The following is a 21,866-nucleotide window of genomic DNA, read 5'->3' on the forward strand; positions in this document are numbered from 1 at the left end:
ACCAGAACATATTGAACGCTTTCATTTCCAATTGAACAACAGAGACGAAATAGACCTTGATATCATCGAAGCTCCCTTTACTGTAGACCCTTAATCTATGTTACCACCTTCCCCTGAAACACAAGTTCTTACTGCCCTTGCATTCGACCCACTATCGTATATTAGAATATTCCTCCTACAGAAAATATTGAAATTCGGAAATAAAACTGTAACACTTGACAAGTGTTTTGTTTCTAATCAACAGAGAACAGTTGCATTCTTCGTAACCTCAGAAAATAACGCAAAGTTTGTCATATTTTGGGTACCCTATAACCCCGCTCACGTTCACGAGCTAAAATATCAGATTGCTTTCACGGATAATATTAACTTGAATCTGTTAGACTCACCTTATACTGTCTTCGTTTATTAAATGGAAGACGGCGAAATCAAGAAATCACCAGCAATAGGCGAAGTAATAAACGTAAGTTACAAAATGCTTATTTTTATATTACTTTGCTTAACTCTGTTCCTACCTGTAACAACTGATATTGAATCTGAAATTGCTCAGCATATTGCAGAATTAAAACTCCTAGTTGAATATAACGATTCTCATCCACACTTCATAGAATGTGTCGTAAGTAGAGATAATTGTCTACCTGAAGAAATTCCGTACCTTAAATTTCTAGACCCTCCTGAAAAGCTATTAATTTGGTCAAAACGTAACGTCCATATGCCACTATCACTGATTAAAGACCAGTTCTTTAAAGAGAAACTTACTGATAAGAAAGCGCTTCTTTCAAAAGTAGAATATTTTATTACCTACATAGGAAACCAAATTCGTTCTGTTCAGTTTCTTAAACTTATTGCTATAATACCTCTTGCACTTCTCTGCGTTATAACTGCTTGCTATACAAAATATTTGATCTTTATTATATTTCTTGCATTATTACTCTTAACGTCTTTCACTGACGCCAGACCAATTGAAAAGGTGAGTATCTATGAAAACACAGCTCCTAACCTTCATGTTAACCACTTTGATTGCTCAAAAATGATTTCAAACCAGATGTATTCTCTCAACAAAGTAGCACCTTGCGAAATTCGCCCCGATAAAATTAGCACTAATCAAGCACGAGTCACTCTCTACCAAAGAAATTATAAAGTTAAGCTAGAAGCAACTATGTGTAAAGCAACCCAACAGCAATTACGTTGGTTTTGCGATTCTTTTGACTCTAGCAGCATAGATGCCAGACATAATACTATTACTACTTCAGTTAAGCTTGATGCTCAGAAATGCAAACTTGCAAAGGAAAGAAAAAAGATAAAACTTTCCTCTTCTTCTAAATCAGTAGAATTCGATTTTGTCAAATCTTTATTCTCAAACTTTAACTCAGGCGATGTTGGAACTGGAAACAGTGAATGTAACTCCCGAGGTTGGATTACACACTACAATTATGAAACATATATGCAAAATGTTAGCCTGAATGTAAACCTTAGAGATGGCACAGTTAATAACTGGCAAAATATACCTCTACCTTGTCCTTTATCAGCCGGAGGCTGCGATTCTACATCTACTGATCCATTTGCATACACTTGGGATGAACCCAATAATTGTCTTTTCACTATAATTCGCACTTTTGACGCTCAAATGATTAAAGCTAATGACAAATACTATATAGTAAAGGATCCTAAATTTACTTCAGCTCAGTCAGATTTCGACTTACAAAGCTTTATGTTCCAAGTTTATAATAAACCACAGTCTTTATGTAGTCATCCACGAATAGTATATCCTACGCCATATGATTCTCTATACATTAGTCTTCGTGACGGATTTGATATGAACACTGGAGAACCCATTCACAAATTTAAACCCGATACTGGTGCTATAATTATGAAAAATAAATTCTATTCCAATGACAACAAAACAGTTGATACAACATATTCTCAAGTTTATGAGAATATCGATTTCGAAGCACATCTTGGAACAAAAATTGATTATCCGCACTTTAATAATCTTCGGCAACTTCAAACTTCTACTCTAGAGCTATTAAGAAATGACTGTGAATTAGAGCGCTCAACTATTCTTAACACTTTAATGATTTCTCATGAAAATCCGCGTTTAGCTGGATATACCTTAACAAGAAACAGATCTATGTTTCTCAAAACAAATGGCAATGTTGCCTGGCTATATAATTGTCCTGATTTTCATTCACCCTTACAGATTCTTAATAAGTGCTATAATCGAATACCAATTCTTTATGAAGATGAAATTCATTTCGTTGATCCGATTTCTAGGCAAACTTTCACTGAAGCCGAAGAACAATTGTGCTCTGATAAACATTCCAACTTATTTCAACTAGATGTTGACGATGATAATTCATGGGTTGAACTAACCCCACAAATCACAAAAGTAAGAGGACCTGCACTCTTCAAACCACATATAGTTATTCAACAAATTGCAAATGTTTTTACTGCAAGTATTTATGCTTCTATCTACACATATAAAGAAATGATGTCATTCTGGAATTCAATAACTTTCAACTTCAATATGAAAGGAGTTCTCAAACACTTTACTAAGTCATTAATAGATAGCAGAGAATCATTTTCAAATATTTCAGGCACGAATTATTATAACTCTAGAACTATTTATCTAGATTCATTCATTTCACCGGACTTCTTTAATAATCAATTTGTTGAAACCTTTGGTAAAATACAATATATAATTGAGCGATGCGGAATATTTTTTGCCGCTTTCTTATTCATTAAGCTACTCATCGACATAGTCTTATGCTTAATTCGAGCAATGCAAATTAATAAAATTACAGATGCATCTATTCATTTTGGTAAAGCACTCTTTGCTGCCAGATTTGATTTAATGTCAGCTCCAATTCTGACTTCTATCTATCTAGCAACTAACTCAGAGAATGATAATACTGATAAAAATAGAGAACGGACAATGCAAGTTCCAAAAACCGAAAATATTAATATTAGAGAACGAGTTATTCAAACTCCACCTTATGCAGAGAATATAGGCTTACAAGCTTTAAGATTTGAGAATAAAAGTGGTTACCCAAACCTACATGATGAGAATAATAAAGACGAAAATAGAAACGATCACAACGTTCCTACGTCTCCAGTATAGGATTAATTCCTCTATTACTTTAATATCATCAAACTATATGATGATAATACAGACTGACTTCAAAATTACTACTGATTTACTTTGAAAGAGAATACAAAAAAATAAGAAAAAGAGAATACTTGCAAAATAACTTCAAAAAATATACTCTTAGAATAGAATAAGAGTAGAGAATACTTGATATTTCAGGAACTTTCTTCAATCCCTAACGAACTGATACCAGTCTTTCAGAAGGAACCTTCAAGTGGTTGGCCCGAATACAATACACAATCAACTTCTAAACCTCAATCTGGAGTTAAACAACTTGACAGACTAGTACAACCCACAACTCACGTTACCCCATCTACAACTTTTCTCTCAACTATCAAGATTTCAGCAATACAAACTCAAGCAACTAGTTCAAATTCATCAACAACAGTTACATCATCCAAGAAGAGAACTAAAACTGCAGATACAATTGCAAAGAAACAACCACGTAAACAATTCATTAGAGAGACATTCAACCCAGCGACACCGCTAGAAGTAAATATACCCAAGACAAACAGTACGGTACCCAATGTCTTAGCAAACACTACAACTACTCAATCGTCACGACCAAACTTTCTTAATCTTCATCATTACACAACTACCCCCCTGCAAGACCGCCTACAAAAACAACATCAAGCTGAGATACAAGCTAAAACCCCCGGTTTTAATGGACACCCGAACTACGATACAAATTTAATCTACCAGTTGCAACCCAACATCAATAGATTCAATCTCATTGGTTATTTGTCGAACAAAAATTCTTATCTACTAACTAATCACAACCTTCAAGGACAAACAATACAAGTCCCGTTTGATAATATTACAGCAAACCTCACTCCTCAGCTTGATACCTTCACTTATCAGGTACAGCAAAACTTTCTAACAGAAAGACAACGCTCTCAACAGCTCGAACAACGGATTACTGAGCTCCAACTGGAGATCGCAAATCTGAAGCATCAACTCCACATCCTCCGCTCATCACGTTGAGCACTCACGGAATGGAATAGATAAATTTGTGGTTGTTGATGTTCAGTACTTCCTTCATTACTTCTTCTTCTTTCTCCCGCGGTGAGGAAAATTATTCGTTAGTTCAAACGCCTAATTATTAGCCATTTTGATTACCTTACTCTCCTTTATTACATTACTTACATCAAGTAAAGTAATCCGCATTTCTTCAATCTTCAATGATTACACTTAGCGCAATTTATGGTGAACAAGGAGTCCATTCTTATCTTTAGATAGCAGATTCTCGCTTCTCTAATAAAATCTATTCATTATCCTTACCGATAGCTTATTATCATCATTCAATTGTTCCATCGAATTCCATAATTTATTTAATGTCTTACAACCTTTCAGTAGACGTTAAATATTTCAAAACATATTGTGATCTCGCTGAATTTATTCAATCGCAAGTTATTAAAACTTCGAAAACATTCTTAGTTGGAAATAAATTCTATACACCATTGTCAGTTCATTGGACATTTGAGTTACAAGAGATTATCTTATTCTTGCAAGATAACAATTCCAACAAAATTGTAGTTTATTTTCATCAAGTTCCTGAGTACGATTTATTTGAAATTCTAAAGCTTATTCATACAGAAGAAATTCTTAACATCAATAATCTAAACTTTCAACCGCTCACTTATTTCAATTAATATGTTAGTCTTTTGGTGATCACGGATATAGAAATGTTACAACCTTTCTTTAACAGGTTTTCATTCATCGCCATCCACCATTTATAGTTTAAGTACTATTTGGATCTTCCTGTCAATTCCTTTCAAAGATTAATGGGTCTTCCATTCTCCCCATTGACATTAAAATTGAATTACTACATTATTCAAAATGAACACATATTTCGAAGGAGGTGTTGATATCGAATGGTTTAAAGACTATTGTCAACTCTCTGATCATGTTGAATCCGCTTGGGTTAACTTTTCTAAACAGATTATTTTTAACGATAAAGTTTTCAGGATCTCCGAATTATATTATTCTGAATTTCAATGCGAAGTTATTTTATTTCTTGAAGACTTTGAACAAAAAGAAATTGTTATTTATTTTGAACTGATGACAAAAAGCAAGATTAATTATTTCTTAAAGCTAATTCATAATGATCAACTAAATCTAAATATTAATTCCTTAAACTATAGCTACAAAGCTTACTTCAATTGATTTATTCTTCAACAATACTCAAATAAAGATGAATTACGAAACGGAATTCTTTATTTGGGGAGTCATTGCGGCAACTCTAGCCTTTATGGTGTTGTGCGCAGTAATTTTAATTTCCCTATTCATTTACCTCGCTTGTCATTATAGACCATTAACTTAACCAGTATATTCTTCAACTTATATTATTCTACTATTCAACGTCAGATGTACTAGCAGCACAATTTTATAGAAAAACTTCAAAAGGTCTATTATAACGACCAGCCAAAAAAATTGGATCTGTTATTTTGTACAGCCCTGTATCTTAGGACATCGTCAACCCTTCTTCAAGAGAGAACTCAGAAACAAGAAGCTACGATGAACTTTAGAACTTTCACCAAGTAATCTACCTCACAAACTTTAAATGCTTAATTATTATAAAATTAAGCTAAATAATTTATTCGATTATGTAAAATTTGATGTTTTGATTTAATACCTATGGACCGGGATGGGATGTACTGAAGTGTGCTACACTCAGTAACACTATTTGATAATCTTAGTGCTATTTTGAGAACTTACGTTATAGTGCGTGAAGCACAAACTTGATTTGGACAAAGTCCATTTTAACCTGTGAACAAATTACTAAGTAGTTTTGAATAAGCTACTATTTTAAGACCACTAACTTAAACTGAGAATACAATGACGTGATATTATCACGCCACACAGATAACACCAAGTTAACCTTGGTAACTCTGTCGACACTGTTATCTCTATCCAATAGGATACTAGAGAACCACGTGTCCGCAAGTATAAAAGGAGCTTGCACGCTCAACTACCAACACTTTTTGGTCCCTGATAACTTCTGATTTAAAATCATACTCCCGTATTGCTCCCTTGCTCAATCTCAGCTTACTTGAGATATTTTTCTAACTTAGAATATTTTGTGACTTGTTCTTAACTAAGAACTCTCTAAGTCATAAAATATTAACTTAGCACAAATTTGGAAATCAGGTAAGTTCAGCTTAACTTCTCTAAGTTATAATTTAACATCTCTCAAACTCTATCTAAGTTACAAGTTAACTTAGAATAGTTCAATCTGTGCTATTTCAATCTTATAACTTTAATTATTCTATCCCTTAATGCTCGGTTCATATTTGATGCTGTTTAACATAACTTATTAATTCATATTTGCATTTAACTTTATTTAATACTTAACTATATACCAAGAGTAGAACTAGGGGTTGAACTCTCAAGTTATACATGTGGTCCCGCGATTAACCCCGTCGTTTAAGTATCTAATGTACGGACCAGCAGTATACCGTCTCTTGAATGATGCTTCTTTTCCGAATGAACAAAGCAAAAAATACGATATTAATCGAAATATCACTGCTTTCAAAATATCGACGGTCATTATCCCTTGCATTTGAGGAGAAATATAAATGCATTTAAAAGAGTCCTTACCTTCCTGTCATTCCATTTATTTTTTTTTGGTGTGACACATTTCTTTATTCTGTGTGACACAAAATTTTTGTTTTTTATTGATAAGAATGGTATATATATAGCGCAAAAAACCTAGAACTAGCAACTGAAATTAATAGATTGAGTGTGCCAATATTGATCTTAGATGCTTTTAATGGAGAAGGAAATAATGTTTGCCATCAAAACATGATCGTGGTTAGTCATGGTTTCAATTTTTTTTCACTTTATCATTTATCATTTTTATTTGACAGAAATTTAAATTTTAGTTCAGATTAATATCGCTTCATGGCAAAATGAACACTTACATAAACTAAAAGGAATTTCATCACCACCTCTAATTTTCAACAAGCTAGAGAAGCTCTATTTAGACAGCGTGAAATCTAATTTAAGATTTGATTACTTAGAATATTTGCTAACGCGCAAGCTCCCCTCCTCGCCCCCACCCCACCTCAACATTCTCATAATGGCATATTGGATGTAATGTTAATCTGTATAGACGATTCCTGTCAAAATAATCGACGCTTGAATTAATTTCCAACCGAGATTCTCACCTTTCGTAATATTTTTCTCAGACGGGGGTGAACTCACGGAGAGAATTAAGCCCTAATTTTGGGCATCTCTTTTTTCCGAGTGTCAAAACTACTATAGTAAATCTTTGATGCCGTTCAATTTTCACTACAAAAAAACTGATAATTGAATCAGCGTTTGGGAAAAGGTTTCCACTGGGAGCGCTTTTCAAGGACAAACTATCGTCTGCGGATCAATATGACCGGTGCTGCAATTTATAATTCCGGGGTGCAGAGGATTTTTCTGAAAGTTATTTAAGTGAGCTGAAAAGAACCAAAGGTGCGGAAAATCAGCATAATAACGCTCAATTTCACGTTAAAATGACCTGCGGAAACCTGGTAATTTGAAATCGCAGCCTATTTTTAAATAGGTTTGCCAAATAAAATTCCCATTGTTTGTTTGTCGGTTGAATCCCCTGTCAGCCTATTGACATTATCATGGGCTGCTAATACGCATACTGCTTCCTTTGAGACAACACTTAACATGTTGCAAAGAGTAACAATTAATAGATTTTCGTGAAAGTATAAAAAACTTACAAAGCCAAATCAATTAAATTTCCCTGAACGTCTTCCTTGATATATTGACGAGCTGCGGCAGTTAATTGACCATTGCGGGTATTTTAGACCTTTTATTCGACTTTATTGCAGCGTGTTCCTGTTTTTAAAAGACCTTGGATGCAATTTTGAGACCAACAAGTTTTTATTTGTTGTAAATGTTTAACACTAACAGAGCCTTCAAATTAAGCTACGAATATCTTATTTAGATCTTTTAAGGCCTGAAATCTTTTAAGGTTTGCGATGATGATAAGGATAAAACAAGGTTGGGCGTGAATGACAGCGCAAACTACAATGCAGCGGACAAAAAGTATCTATAAATATCTAAATGCAAGAAAAATTACTTGAATCACGACCTGTATTCCAACTCACATGGATCCAACTCACTGAAATGGCGTATAGTCTTTTTTGCATCTTTTCATTCTTTGCATATGTCCCAAAATATCAGTTCATATGTGACAAATACTAAAATCAGCTGATTGTACAGTTTGTTTCGTGAAGGCTCCCTTGTGCGGGCTGAGGAACAAACTGTCTTCTTTTTGTTCAGCTCACAGTCTAAATTCAACTGTGCTATGTAAGCTACATTTGTTCCTCCAAGTCACTTCCTCAAAACTGACTTGCAAGCCCAAAAGTAGCTTCCAGCACAGTTAATTTTTTTGCCGCTTGACCGTTCCCTGTGAGCATAAGCACTTCAACTCCCTCACTGTTCGTTTTTAGCTGTCAGAGCAAGGTTCTCCTCAATCAGAGGGATAATAAAAATTGACTCTTTTATATTATGATCATATTGAAATTAGAGAAAATTTAAGCGACAAATTAGACTGTCATGTCTATATTTTGACACGTAGAGAGAATGAATAAGTATAAAACACTGTAAGAAACATCTGGCATCCATACCGGTTAAGTTATGAATTACTGTGGGTGGTAACTCCGCGCTGTCGAAAATATATTCAATCAATTCCTCAACATTTCAAAGTTTTCGGCTGATTGCACTAATTTTCAAATTTTCTGATACAAAGAACTGAGAAAACAGGCATTGCTTTTAAGCCGTACAGTGTAGTTGAATGTTGTTGTTTCTGCTACTGAAAATGGATGTCTGTCAAAAAGTTTTATAAAACTCAATCATTAATAGATTTATAGTTTTAAAGAAATTTTGAGTTCTCTTTGGCTTCGTCAAGTATTGCGGGAGGTTCTGTTTGAGGAGATAACATTTCGCGATACTCCAAACATTTAGAACAAGCTGCTTAAAATCTGAGGTTACGCGATGTGTTTGTTGATGCAAAAAAAATCTCAAATACCTGTACACATTCTTTGTCTCCTCTGGAGGTGTGCCAAGTAATTACGACATAGTTCAGAAATTATCCATAAACCTTTTTTCTACCAGCAATTTTGTTTTAAAATATTGGAAAAAAATATGACAAACACGTACTTTCTTTGGAATAAATTTGCGTAGTGTTATAGTATTTTGATTTAGTGGAGGTGCATCAAGTTTATATTTTTGATATTTGCGTGTGTTACATAAAAACGCGAAGCTACATACAATGGCAGTCCAGAGAAGACAAGACCAATCAATGAAAATATGTTGAAAATATTAATTTAAACGATTTATTTCAAACTATTTAATTTAGACTTATACAAAAATTCATTATTATTGCGCTCCAGTTTATAGCCATCTTTGTAATCAATCCCCAAAATCTTTCAGCCTTCTTTCTTTTTTCTTCATTGCAGTTTGCAGGGCCCTCGTTTCGAACAATTAATTAATAACACACCAAATAATGCGCGGGTAAATTTACCTGAACAGTGTTCAGGTAAGGCCACGTGGATGTAAAATTTACCTGCACAATTTTTCCCAAAGTTGCTTACCTGCACCCAATTCAGCTAAATTACCTGCAATTTTTTCTAAAATTTTTAAGACTTAATTTTGAAGCAAAAAGTTCTCAGAAAAACTGCACTTTTAAAAACTAATTTGTCAGTCATCTTTTAAGAAAGGAAAAACGTTCCAATGGAGCCTATGTATGATTTCTCCTAAGCTAAAAATAAATGATCATGGTTTTAACTTTTTAAAATTAAATAACCTTCATAGCATTTTGAAATTCCTTATTGATCTGGGATCGTTGTATTACGCAAAATTATTTTAATTAAAAAAAGTACTGACGAAAAACAGTACAAAACTTTTTGATTTTCTTTTTGTGCCCGATTTTTATTTTGAATTAAGCCAAAAGTAAATAAAGTTAAGTAAAAAATTTATGCTCGCACGCGTAAATTGAGAAGACCATGAGTGCCAGGCTCCCATTGCTCTAGTGAAAGTTTTGATTGGCCAAACCAAAACTTGGCTAAGATTGGCCAGCTTTTTTTTTCCAATTAAACTATAGAAATGTGCACCAATTCTGCAAATATGAAGTTTTAGCGTTATTATCATCAACCTGTGCTTGTAGATAATGGCCCAAGTTTATTGATCACAGAAAAAAGATAGAGAACTTGTACACAGAACAGACCTCTTCCACTTTTATGGCTTTTGCCTGAATACACGGGCAGTTCAGGTTAATTTACCTGAATTTTTATGTAATTTCACCTGCACTTTTTTAGAGTGAAATAATCGAGTTTAAATTGTTTTGGTTTTGGGTTCTTTTCAAAATTTCTTCAATTCATGCAAAAATGTAGATATGATTTGGTTTTTTGGATTATATTGAGCATATTATCTCAGTCACTGCAAAACCTTATGGAAAAAATTTTTCGATCAATCAAAAAATTGCGCATTGAGTGATATTATTCGGAGATGCCACAGAAATTGATGTTCAAGTACGCATTTACGTATTGGTATTTTTGAACATTCTTTCGACAATCCATTGATGGTGTTGTAATTTTTAGTCTTCCGTGAATTTTGTTTGAAAACCTCGACATCAAAGCTGCATTTCTGCATTTATTAATGGAAAAAACTGCTATTAGTCCGTGCAGATTTCTCCAAACATCTCTAAAGTATTAGAAAATAAAAAAGACCAACTATTGTTCATTTCAGTTCCTATCGGGGGTAATATCCGATCTAAAGGTCAGAACTTAATTCTTAATGGTTTTGCACAAAAGTTACATGTGTACTATGTGATTAAAAAATTAAACAGTACTTTTTGGTTAGGAGAGGTATAATTTCGGTGCTAATTTTCCAAGATCATCATTCACTTATACACTTAAAATGGATATATCGTTGAAACTTTTTATGTAGAAATGGCTCAGAATTTTGTAGGCAATTTTGTGCTACTCCACAATAAAGCTGGCCTTGTTTTGAAACTTGCTTATGCTAATTTAAAATCTCAAATATTAAATTCATTGAGTGTATGTATACGTAAATGTGTAAATCGAAAAATAGTGGAAAAGTTTTTGCATAAATTAATAATACATTTATGCAGCTGTTTAGAGTAGACTATAAGGTTAATTGCTTTGAGGAAAACAAAATAGATCAATCCCATTTTGTGACGATTTTGAAAGCAAAAAGAAACCATTTTCCTAAACTGTTTTCTTCTCTGGAAAAGTTCATTTCTCATCATTTTTGTTTAATAAAATATTACGATAGCTTAATTTTTTGTCAATTCCATAAATACCGTTAATAAAATTAAATTAAAAGAAAATCAAAATTAATTGAGAACAGATTATGGCGATCGAGAAATAGACCAACCGGGGTTTAACCGACAACACAAAAATAAAAATTGCAGCTTGCAGCGCGACCGTAAATCACTTGTAACGGCTTGGCAATTTTGTGATGTATTGACCAATCCGATTATCGACAAATCAAATTTAGGTTGCTCAATTTCTCATTTTTTCTTTGTTGCCAAATATTCCTAACACCACAAAATATAGTTTTAATGGGTGTTCAATGTGCTCATTGACACACAAGCACTACAAACGAGATTTTTAACAATGGCCAGGCCTCCGCACTCTCTGCGTACGAAAAAAATGACATGCTCTCTGTTGCTCAAGCTATATTCTAACAAAAAGATTTTCAATTGGCCTGAATACATTTTGTTAGAATATTAGTTAGCGCAATAGAAAGGCAATGCCATTTTTTCCTTTTCCTTGTTGAAAAAATTTCGCAGATATTAGACGTTAGGTGATCGAGTTCGTCATTTGGCGTTTTGGTATTCAAATTTTTGAAAGATTGGTTTGGACTCAGAAAAGAACAGTATTCTGGGAAAATAAATAGGACGATAAATGTCAATGAAGCTTTGTACCTTATTTTTCATGATCTGCCGTTGTTGCGATGAAAGTTTTTACGATACTTTAATTTAAATTCTGCTGCGTTAGAAATGTAAGGGAAAAAGCATTTCGCAGAAAGTTGATAAGCTGATTTTGTTGGTATTTTTCAATGCAAAATAATTAATAATAAAGTTTCATATAGTTGTACTTATTTGGAGGTTTTTTTCACCAAAAACCTCTATGTTTTGATAGGGAGTTTACGGGGTGCGTGTACAAACAATGTGGCAAGCAATTTTAGTCTGAACTTCATTTTCTACTGCAGGTTTTGAATTTTGACTAATAAGTTAACATGTACTTCCGATAAATCGGTCAAAAAGCGTTTAGTTTAATATCTTATTGTCCCGAGCCTCCAAATTTATTTAATAGCTGAGAAATTTATGTCCCAATTTCTTTCTTTCTTCATAATCTTTTTCCTTCTTGGACGACAGATATCTTTGGCCGAGATAAACAAAAATGGTATTTTAAGATTTTTTTTGGTGAAAATGTAAATTAGTTGCGTGAGAAATAATCTCAATTTTTCTCACGTTCCCGAAGAAAGCTTCCCGAAAAGCGATAAAGTTCAACTTAATGAAAAGTTTTTGCTGTCTCAAGTTTCGAGTACGTTCTGTTTTCATTGCGTTCTAACAGATGAAAGTATCATAGTGAGCAAACAGTTGATTTTTCAGTTGAGTTGTATGTGATTTCACTATGAAATGACTCTGATGTTCTTTTGATGCATAGATGTTCTGAGTTTCTTGATTAAAGTGATGTTTTTTATGAAGAGTAATAAGCGGTAATTTTTATATAGTCTCAATTTTGCTCTTTTCATATTTTCGAAGATTTTCAATTTTCATGATTCGAGTATCATTTGCCAAGATGACCAAAAGTGATATCCTTGATCCTGCAAAAAACTGAATGAATTAATTGCTAAAAACTTATTTCCATTCTTTGCTCCCGAAATTATTCAAAAATTCAGTTTTATTTACGCCTTCTTGATTGTTTTTTAAAATTTTATTAAGATTCATTAAAATGACACATTTGAAGTAAATTGACTGCTTTATAACAGTTTGAGCAACCATATTGAATAAATTAAACCTTGGCCCTCTGAAGAAAAAAACTTTGTTTCAGCTTTCAAAAACCCTTCAATGCTCATGTCACATTAAAATGAAATCCGTGTCTGGACAAAACAGTCCCGGACAAAACAGTCCCAGACAAAACAGTCCCAGACAAAACAGTCCTAAATTGCAAAATAGTCCCAGACAAAACAGTCCCAGACACAATAGTCCCAAAATGTTACAGATTTTGACCCGACGCATTAATGAACAAAAGTTAATCCGACAATTAAGCTTAACCAAATCAAATAATTATAGTATTAAAAGTGGACGCAAAACTAGTTGTTAAACTCAATGACATGTTTTGTTTTAACTGGGAGGCATATAAAAGAGTGCCTCACAATGTTTGGCGTCATAATTTTGACGCAAATTGTTAATATGGAATTCATTCAGACAAACAGCAATTCATTCAGAACAATGAAATTAAGTCTCATGTCCAATCGTTTATCTTGCCTTTTCAGTTTTCTCAGGGATCTATAGAACCGAACTATTTTCCAATTTTTGGAGAATCCAAAATTTGTTTTTTAATGCCACCATGGAAGATAGGTAACGTATGCGAATCGAGTTTATCTTGCTGAAGATATTTTGACTGACGGATATTTGAAAGGAAAAAAGTGGCATTGAAAGACACTCGGAACGCTAAACCAATTGTTAATGATTTTTTTACTTAGTTCTAATGATGGAGGAAAAAATACAATTCATTATTTTTGAGTTTTGCTGTTATTCTTCCTGAAATGTGACCGTTTAATTGATAGATCTTTGAAGTTGTTCTCATTGTTAAAATGGCGTAGATAAGATCCAAATTAATGCTAAGTATTAAAGAAAATTGGCAATTTTTTTAACCAATTTTTGCTAAGATATTCCATAAATTGTGATAAGCGAACTTTATCCTAGATTTTTTTGAAATCATATTTGTCCTTTCGATTCTTGCGTCCGGACACAAAAATATCATTGTTGAAAAGTCTTAAAAACCAAACTGAATCTACCAATGAAGAGACTTTTCGAATTCTGATAACGATGGTATACCGTTTGACAAGTTTTCTGTTTTTCAATCATTCAATTGTCATGGTGATGTCATACTTTTAAATGTGAATTTTTGCGGCCAACATAATCAAAAATGTAATTATCGTTAAATTGATTGTTTGAGTAGTTTTTTCAATCCTTTTATAAAAATAGTTTTTTTCAGGATTTTCGATTTTCCTTTGAATCAGTATAACCAAAAAAAATGTTTATTCTCAACGCTCAAACTATTATTAGTTTTTCTTACTTTTCGACAAATTCTGTTGTTTTTAATTGAAATGAAACAGAGTCGATTATTTTTTCAAAAAAGTTTTTTCTATAGAGGGCATTTACCAAAATAATGTTCAGCTTGCTCAAACAAATTTGCGTATAATTTTTAATTAATTAATTTTCAATAAAAATGACATGTTCTCAAAATAATTTTTAAGCCAAATTTCTCCAATAATAATTACGGGGGAAAATGCAACGTCAAATTCTAAAGCAATTCTAATTGGGAATGAATGCATTCTTCCCCCCCCCCCCCTGAGTTTAATTTTTAATTTTTTTTGCATTCATTAGACTACAGTAATGAGTTAGGTTGATTTTATTCAGCTGTAGTATCCCATTGTTGTCATAAAAACATTGATTCTTTATTTAAAATCCTTTTTTGAAATTGGAAACCCAATTAAATCTAATGTTGGGTAGAGTATTCCATAAAAGTGAAGTGGTCCTTTCGATCTCAGAAAAAGGGAACACTCAACTTTGTATGAAATTTATTAAAGAAGACAGTGGTCATTCATATTACATGTCTTCAAGTGGTAAAAAAATTGACAAGACCAAAATAAACAAAACCTTTCGGCCATTATCACAATTAATGCACTAATTTGCATATTGACTCGCATTTACTTGTAAATTTGACATCAGCTTTTAGTTTAGCTCAATATATTGTCGGGCTTTTATTAAAAGATCATTCAAATTATCCTTCTTGTCCCAATCCCCCCGTCCGTCCGTCCCCATGAGACATTAAACTTATAAAAAATGTTAACAGATTTGTTCAACAGTTCTTACATTTGGGTCGTTTTATTGATTGTAATTCAACATAATAAACCTGGATTTGTTTTGAAAGTAATATCTTGGTAATTTGCCCCAAAGGGCCGCGCTTCAAAAGATTGAAGTCAAAATATGTTCAATTTAATTACTTGAAATAAAACAAAATCTTGGGGTACTTCCAATTACCATTTATTGAAACTTGGCAACCGGTATTTAGAACTTGAGCGAACTTTTGTTCAAACTTCACTATTAGAAAGTTTACAAGGTCAAATTGTCAGTATTGATTTCACAATTGTGCATCTAATGCATTTTGAGACCGCCTTTTTGATAATAGAGATAGTTCATCCATTTGCGTCCATAAATCAGATATAGATGACCTTGACTGATTGAAAATAGAACACGTCTGCGTGTCTGCGTATAATATAGTCTGGTCTGAGGTATTCCTTCACACTATTCAAGTTGAACAAAAGAGTAATAGAATCTAAACTGGGAGCTCAAAATACCGCTCGAAAATTACCCCCGCCCTCTCCACTCCTTATAAATTGCGGAAGCGCTGTTATTATTGGTTCGGTATCCCTGGAAGCTGCATTGCACAGACTAAAAAAATACTCCCAATGTTTTTCAGATTGTCTAGGAATGTTTAAGATTATATAGTTTTTTTTGGGTTCTAAACATGTAAGATCAGAAAATATAACCAGATGGTCAAATGTTTACATGTTTTCCAATAAAATGATGGTACCTCAGTAGATCAGTTAATATAATAATATTTCCGACCAGATTTTAAATCGTCATTTGGTTGTTGGCATTATAGTTTAAAATAGGGCCTTAATGATGCTACAGTTTTATCTATAAATGTTAAAAAGGATGGTATTGTGTTCAAAATGTAATTGGACTGTAGATTTTCCCCACAAAAGTGGTTTTACACAGTTGATTAAACAAATAATCCTGCTTGACTTTTAATTTAGGTGGGGTATTGTTATGGTATTGAAAGGTAGATAGATTATTTGTTTATAAAAGAAGTGTTTTCAAATACTTGATTATGAACATGATAATCACAATATAATGTCCCTTCAAATTTTAATTTGATTGTTTTGGTATTTAAGTTTTTTTTTTAAAATTAAACATTGTAAATTATTGAACTTGGTCATATTTGCTCGACCTTGTTTCACCTACTTTTAATAATGTATTCGCAGTTAATTCTGTTTTTTATGAAATTACCAAGTCCACCACAAAAGATCACTGTTCTTTTTTGACAAATATTGATATTAGGTGACCGAAAATAGACAAAGGACATCTCATTGAAAACCTTAAAATTGGAACTGCAGATTGGTAAAGAATTATAGGTAGTTGTTGTTGGCCTAATTTGAATTTTTATTTACGATATATAGTGTCCCAGTTTTGTTTCTCGACGCCTCTTGTCTTTCCATCTATTGTTCTACAGCCATACTACTAAGGTACCAATTACGATTGCAAATCGAATGACAACAATGACAACTCTAAAGGCTATCACCCAATTTCATTGTGAAATTTGAAACCATCATTGTGGAAAAAGACGCCACTGATCAATTGATTGCACAATCCAATTGGTAAAAGAAAGAACAGACAACCTCAAAAAATTATTATAATAATCGAATCAATGATATCTTCTCTGCCATATCTATCACACTAATCGCTTTGCAGTCTCAATCAGGTTGAGAAAATTATCGTTTGCGAACAGAAACTTTAACTTTTACTTTCACTGAGTGAGATGAAAGTTTAATGCCTGCATGATAAAAACATGTTTTGAAAAACGGTTCCGTATTATTCATTTTGATGACATTAACTAAAGTGTAAGATCTTATCAGATCATAGTCGAAACAATGTACTCAAATGAATTTTTGATGTGTTGATCTTTCCAGATCTGACCATTCACCACATTTTTATCGTGTTAAGTTGAATTTTTTGTGCAAGTTGAAAATTCAGTTTGCACAACAGTGTTAAGTTGAACTTTGTAGCACATAATAGAGAAATAGTTTAAAACCCAAAAAACTTAAAACTAAGTACACTTGCCAAAGCAAATTGTACTTTTTTAATCTTGCGTTCAATACTGTGCTACATACTGAGTTCTGAAAATCACTCGATGATAATTAACTTTTTTAACTTGCGCTTTTTTAGACTGCGATATTTATTAGGTTTCATTTATTAAGAGTTTACTGGGATTATTTTTAGATTGAATATTTTGTTATAATGTTGTCAACTATAGAACTTCCGCGACTGTGATATTTTTAGGTTTAAGTTTTGAAAGGTTTCACTGGGATTATTTTAATGGAATTTACTGCTATAGGAACCCCGATTACTACAGTTAGACAACCCAACAAATCACAGATTGAAGAAATTACACAAAATCAATAGACAACTCGTTTTAAAATTCAACAAACTATTTTTTTCAATTGTTTTTTTTATTTGGTAACAAAAATAATGCTCAGTAATATCTACGAACCTGCCTTGATTTCTAAGTTTTTTCTCTTTTTTGTTGGCGAGCAATTTTTTTCGGATGCTCAGTTTTAAGTGAGAAAATAACCTCGTGTTCCCAACTTAACCATTATTAGTTCTAAATTTAATTCATAGAAATCAAAAGAAAATAGAAAAAATCATACTGTAAATATCTTTTACTAGTTGGGTTATGCGGTATAAATTAATGTTAATTTTCCAAATTTAGTGATGATAAAATACACAGGACCGACCTGAACTGTATAACAAAAAAGGTTTGATGTTCAAATTGGTGTTTATGTATCCATGAACTCGGAATGAAAAAAATTTCATTCAGTTTTAGCAATCTTCATGGAAACAAAAAAACAGAAACTTTGGTATAAAGTTTGCTAATCAGCTGTAATCCAATCCAGTATTAAACAGCTCACAAAAGACGAATAGGCGCACTCCCTTGCAAGGCCACAGATATAATTGAAATTTGATGAGATAATTTTCAATTGCACACTGATACAATCCTTATTTTTTAAACAAGAAAACCTTTTTTTCATTGTAAAAAGGTTTTTTCTCATTAAGTGTGATCAATTGGAAATTCTTGCAATTCGTTTATTGAAAAGCGCTCACCTTTTTTTGCTTGGAAAAATGAGATGGTGCTTGATTTTCTAACGTAGATTTGTGACGTCTGATTGAATTTCTTTTTTTTCTTTATTCGTTGTTTTCATTCCCCTTGTTTTCATTCTCTTGTTCGATATTGTTTGATATAATACATTTTACATAAAATAGCCAGATTAATTAGAATTTATACGCAATGTCGTGTAATGTATAGTAAAAAAGTCAATTTTGGATTCCTGCTTTTCGATACATCAATTTATTAATGAAATTATACGAGGCCACCACTATTAGTGACACCACTAATAACGATTGCCAAAAGCAGTAGTTTGATGTGCTCAATTTACTATAATATGCGCGTATTTTGCATGCGTTAATATAGCTGATCTACGATTTAAACTGTTCAGTAATACTGAAAATTATGGCAAATGTCCTATAATATCACCGATTATTGTTTAGTTTACGGAATAGTATTAACAGAAACAAAAATCAAGCATATCTGTAATTTAATTCTTAATAAATCCACGAATAATTCGTTTTTCAAGAATTCCTCCAATTTAACTGTTCAGACATGACCATCAATCAGTAATCTACGTTAAGTATATCGCCGATCGACCGAAATGTTTTTCTATAGCACTATGAAAGAATATTTGATAGGGTAGCTGTATAAATTACTGCATACACAGCTGGATTATATAGCAAGAGGCTTGTTTTTGATTGACATCTAATTTCTAGGTCAAGATCTTCTCAGAGCCGCTCTTTCTCCGTTTCAAATTTAAAGTAATTGTGAAGAGTGCAACAAATATCGTCAATACGCAATATCTTTTAAGTAATCTTTTGGGAAAAAAATTGTGTCAGGTAAAAATTAATTTTCATGAAGGGGTGTGTCAAATCAAAGCCTATAATTAGCAAGTCATAAATACTTGAAAGACCCGCCGATGTCTGTTACATAACGATTGACGTAATAAAAACCCAGCACATTGACCCGAATGCGGCCCATGATTAACCTGCTCGATAGACATTTTGTAATAGGACGACCCGAGTTCTATAATTTAATCAATTACTGCTTTCAATTTAATGGGTTACTCTATAGTGATGTGAACTATTTTAGGCCTGTTTGCGGTAATTACGACCATCCTGGCATTTACTGTCGAGAGATACAGGGCAATCCAGGATCCCTTTGCCAACTTGCAGGGTTGTGGGCGTGGAAAGAGTATCAAAATTGTGTGTGGCATGTGGGCGGTGCTGACCGTCTATTGCGTGCTTGGAGTGCTCTTCGTGTTAGACTTCGAAGCTGCAGGTATAGCGCATTCTTTTCTTCTCACTTGAATTTCATTTTCAATCAAAGTGAATTACCCTTCGCAATAGATATTTTCAAACATTTTTTTTTCCTTTTCTCAACCTTTAAGGTGGTATTTATAATTAGTAATGGCTAATCTCTCCTTTTATTGGGCCGTACTAAATGTTAAGAATACAAAACCAAGCAATATTTTTTTCACAGTAATCGATGCATGCATAACGGTTGCGGAAAAAACCCACTTAATTTTAAATAGGAAATCAACCCCCAGGGAAATACCTTCTTGACTTTTATGAGCTGCGCATTTATCGCGTTTCGCCATGCCTCGCGAGCCATGGCCATGCCTTAGCGGCCCGCTGGACTTGATATGAAACAAACTATCAATACCGAACTTCAAATTTGAAATGAGGGTTTATTTCCGTGGGTTTTTATTTCCTTGGGGGGTTTATTACCTATCTGAAATTATGCGGATTTTTTTTCTGGGGTTGATTTCCTAGACACCATGCAATAATAAGTCAGTCACGATGTTCCTCACTATGCGATAAATACAAACTTGTGATTATGATTTCATTCCAAAGCAACGAGAAATATGAATTGTTTGTTGTTTAAACCTATAGAAGAACCTGCCATTTTGACGATAACACATTCATATTCTGGTCAACTCATGCAAACAAAATAGCAACAGCTTAAATCATAACTCTGCAGAGGTATACCCAATTCGTCACGGGCAAAATCGCCCGATCTGTGTATCTCTTGTTCGTTGTTCTTATGTTAATACATTGAAAATTCAACAATTTTAAGAAAAATAGGTACTTTAGCAAAGAAAGACAAAGCTGAAGGGAATTGCGCAACTCGTGTTAGCAAAAGTGTCCAAATTTTATCCGCGAAGTTGAGATTAAAGCTGTGTATCCCATTTTTCGCGCGATATGTATCACGAATCTGTTCCATTTATGTATCTCTTTTTCGCACGCAACGTAAAACGATCTCGCACTAAATGTATCTAATTTATGCACTGAATGTTTCCACAATCCGCGATTAAGCCTAATTAAATGCTCATTTTTAGCCTGTAAAAATTGTTTAAAGCTTTAAGGATTGGTGGCAATTAAGCCATTAAAAGTGGTTTAGAGGTTAATAATAAACCATATCGTACCAACTTCATGTTTTTTCAGATTTTAGTTTGTATTCAAGCATCACCGTTTTGAGATAGCTTAAAGACAATTTGACAATTCAATTAATTTGGCAAGTATCCCTCAGTTTCAGTCTGGCATAAAGGAAAATGAAATTACCATCAACTGAAATTTCTGAGTGTCGCTTTGCTACATCCGTAAATTATTCCATCTATAAAACGAAGGTTTTGCCAGTGTCAAGTTGAAACCTCCTTTTGTTAGTCCATAACAAACAAATTTGGACAGAGAGAAATTTCGGTAAAAAACCACATGTGAATTGACTACTCTCTTTTTGCTAAATTTGATTTGATGGGTGACTCTCAATTGCATTCATCAAACGAATTTTTTAAATTGAGTTTATTTGATATGTTTTTTTTTGGGCTTCTTAGAGGTTTGCAGGGGTCTAACAATTGTTTTCTGCAAAATTCCTCAATTCGGCGTCTTTTTTGGATGTCAATTTTTCTGAAAAATTGTTCCATTCCGCGACTACTTTACTTTTTGCGTCTTTTTACAGTTTAACATGTGTCTTATATTTTTTGATTCAATCTTTTGTTTCGTCCATTTACAGGTTTATGGGTGTCCATTAAGTTTTTGCGTCTATTTACATGTTTACAGCTGTTTATTAACTATTTCGTATCTATTCTGTTTTTGCCCCCTAGTGTTTTTGCACCCCAAGTTGAAACTTATATGTTACTAAATAGCACGCTAACATGTAAAAAATCACGTGCGCCTGGGGGTCTCAAACTTATAAGCTAAGCTGGTGGGAGGCTAAAAACAGAATGAATCCATTTTTTTCTGAAATAACCCTCCATTGCGCTCACTCTAAACAAATCTCATAAAAAATCAATTCAGAAGCAAATATTTACAGATGCTTACATATATCTACAAAAACAACCTCAACTCAACACAATTATATCTCTTTGTGTCGTTAATTCTTTCTTCAAATCGATTTAAAATCTTTATATATCTTTTGCATGCTCAAATAATAAAGCGTCAAATCAGTTTTGTTTGCTCAATTATTGAGGCTTTAACTCATGTTTGTATGCTCAAAGGCGAGCGTTT

The 21,866-nt window shown here is 33.1% G+C and overlaps 1 protein-coding gene across 2 annotated transcripts in view; it reads left to right on the forward strand.

The window, feature by feature from the left end:
* The window catches only part of LOC142342186 (thyrotropin-releasing hormone receptor-like), a 62,922-nt gene that overhangs the window by 17,321 nt on the left and 23,735 nt on the right, over positions 1–21,866 (forward strand). For both annotated transcript variants that reach the window (XM_075393412.1, XM_075393411.1), the window contains one exon: positions 19,453–19,641. In XM_075393412.1, the coding sequence (XP_075249527.1) occupies positions 19,453–19,641 (189 nt within the window). The remainder of the gene's footprint in view (positions 1–19,452; positions 19,642–21,866) is intronic.

Source organism: Convolutriloba macropyga, chromosome 7 (assembly GCF_964194025.1).
Source record: "Convolutriloba macropyga chromosome 7, txConMacr16.3, whole genome shotgun sequence".
In the NCBI taxonomy this organism is placed as follows: Eukaryota; Metazoa; Xenacoelomorpha; order Acoela; family Convolutidae; genus Convolutriloba; species Convolutriloba macropyga.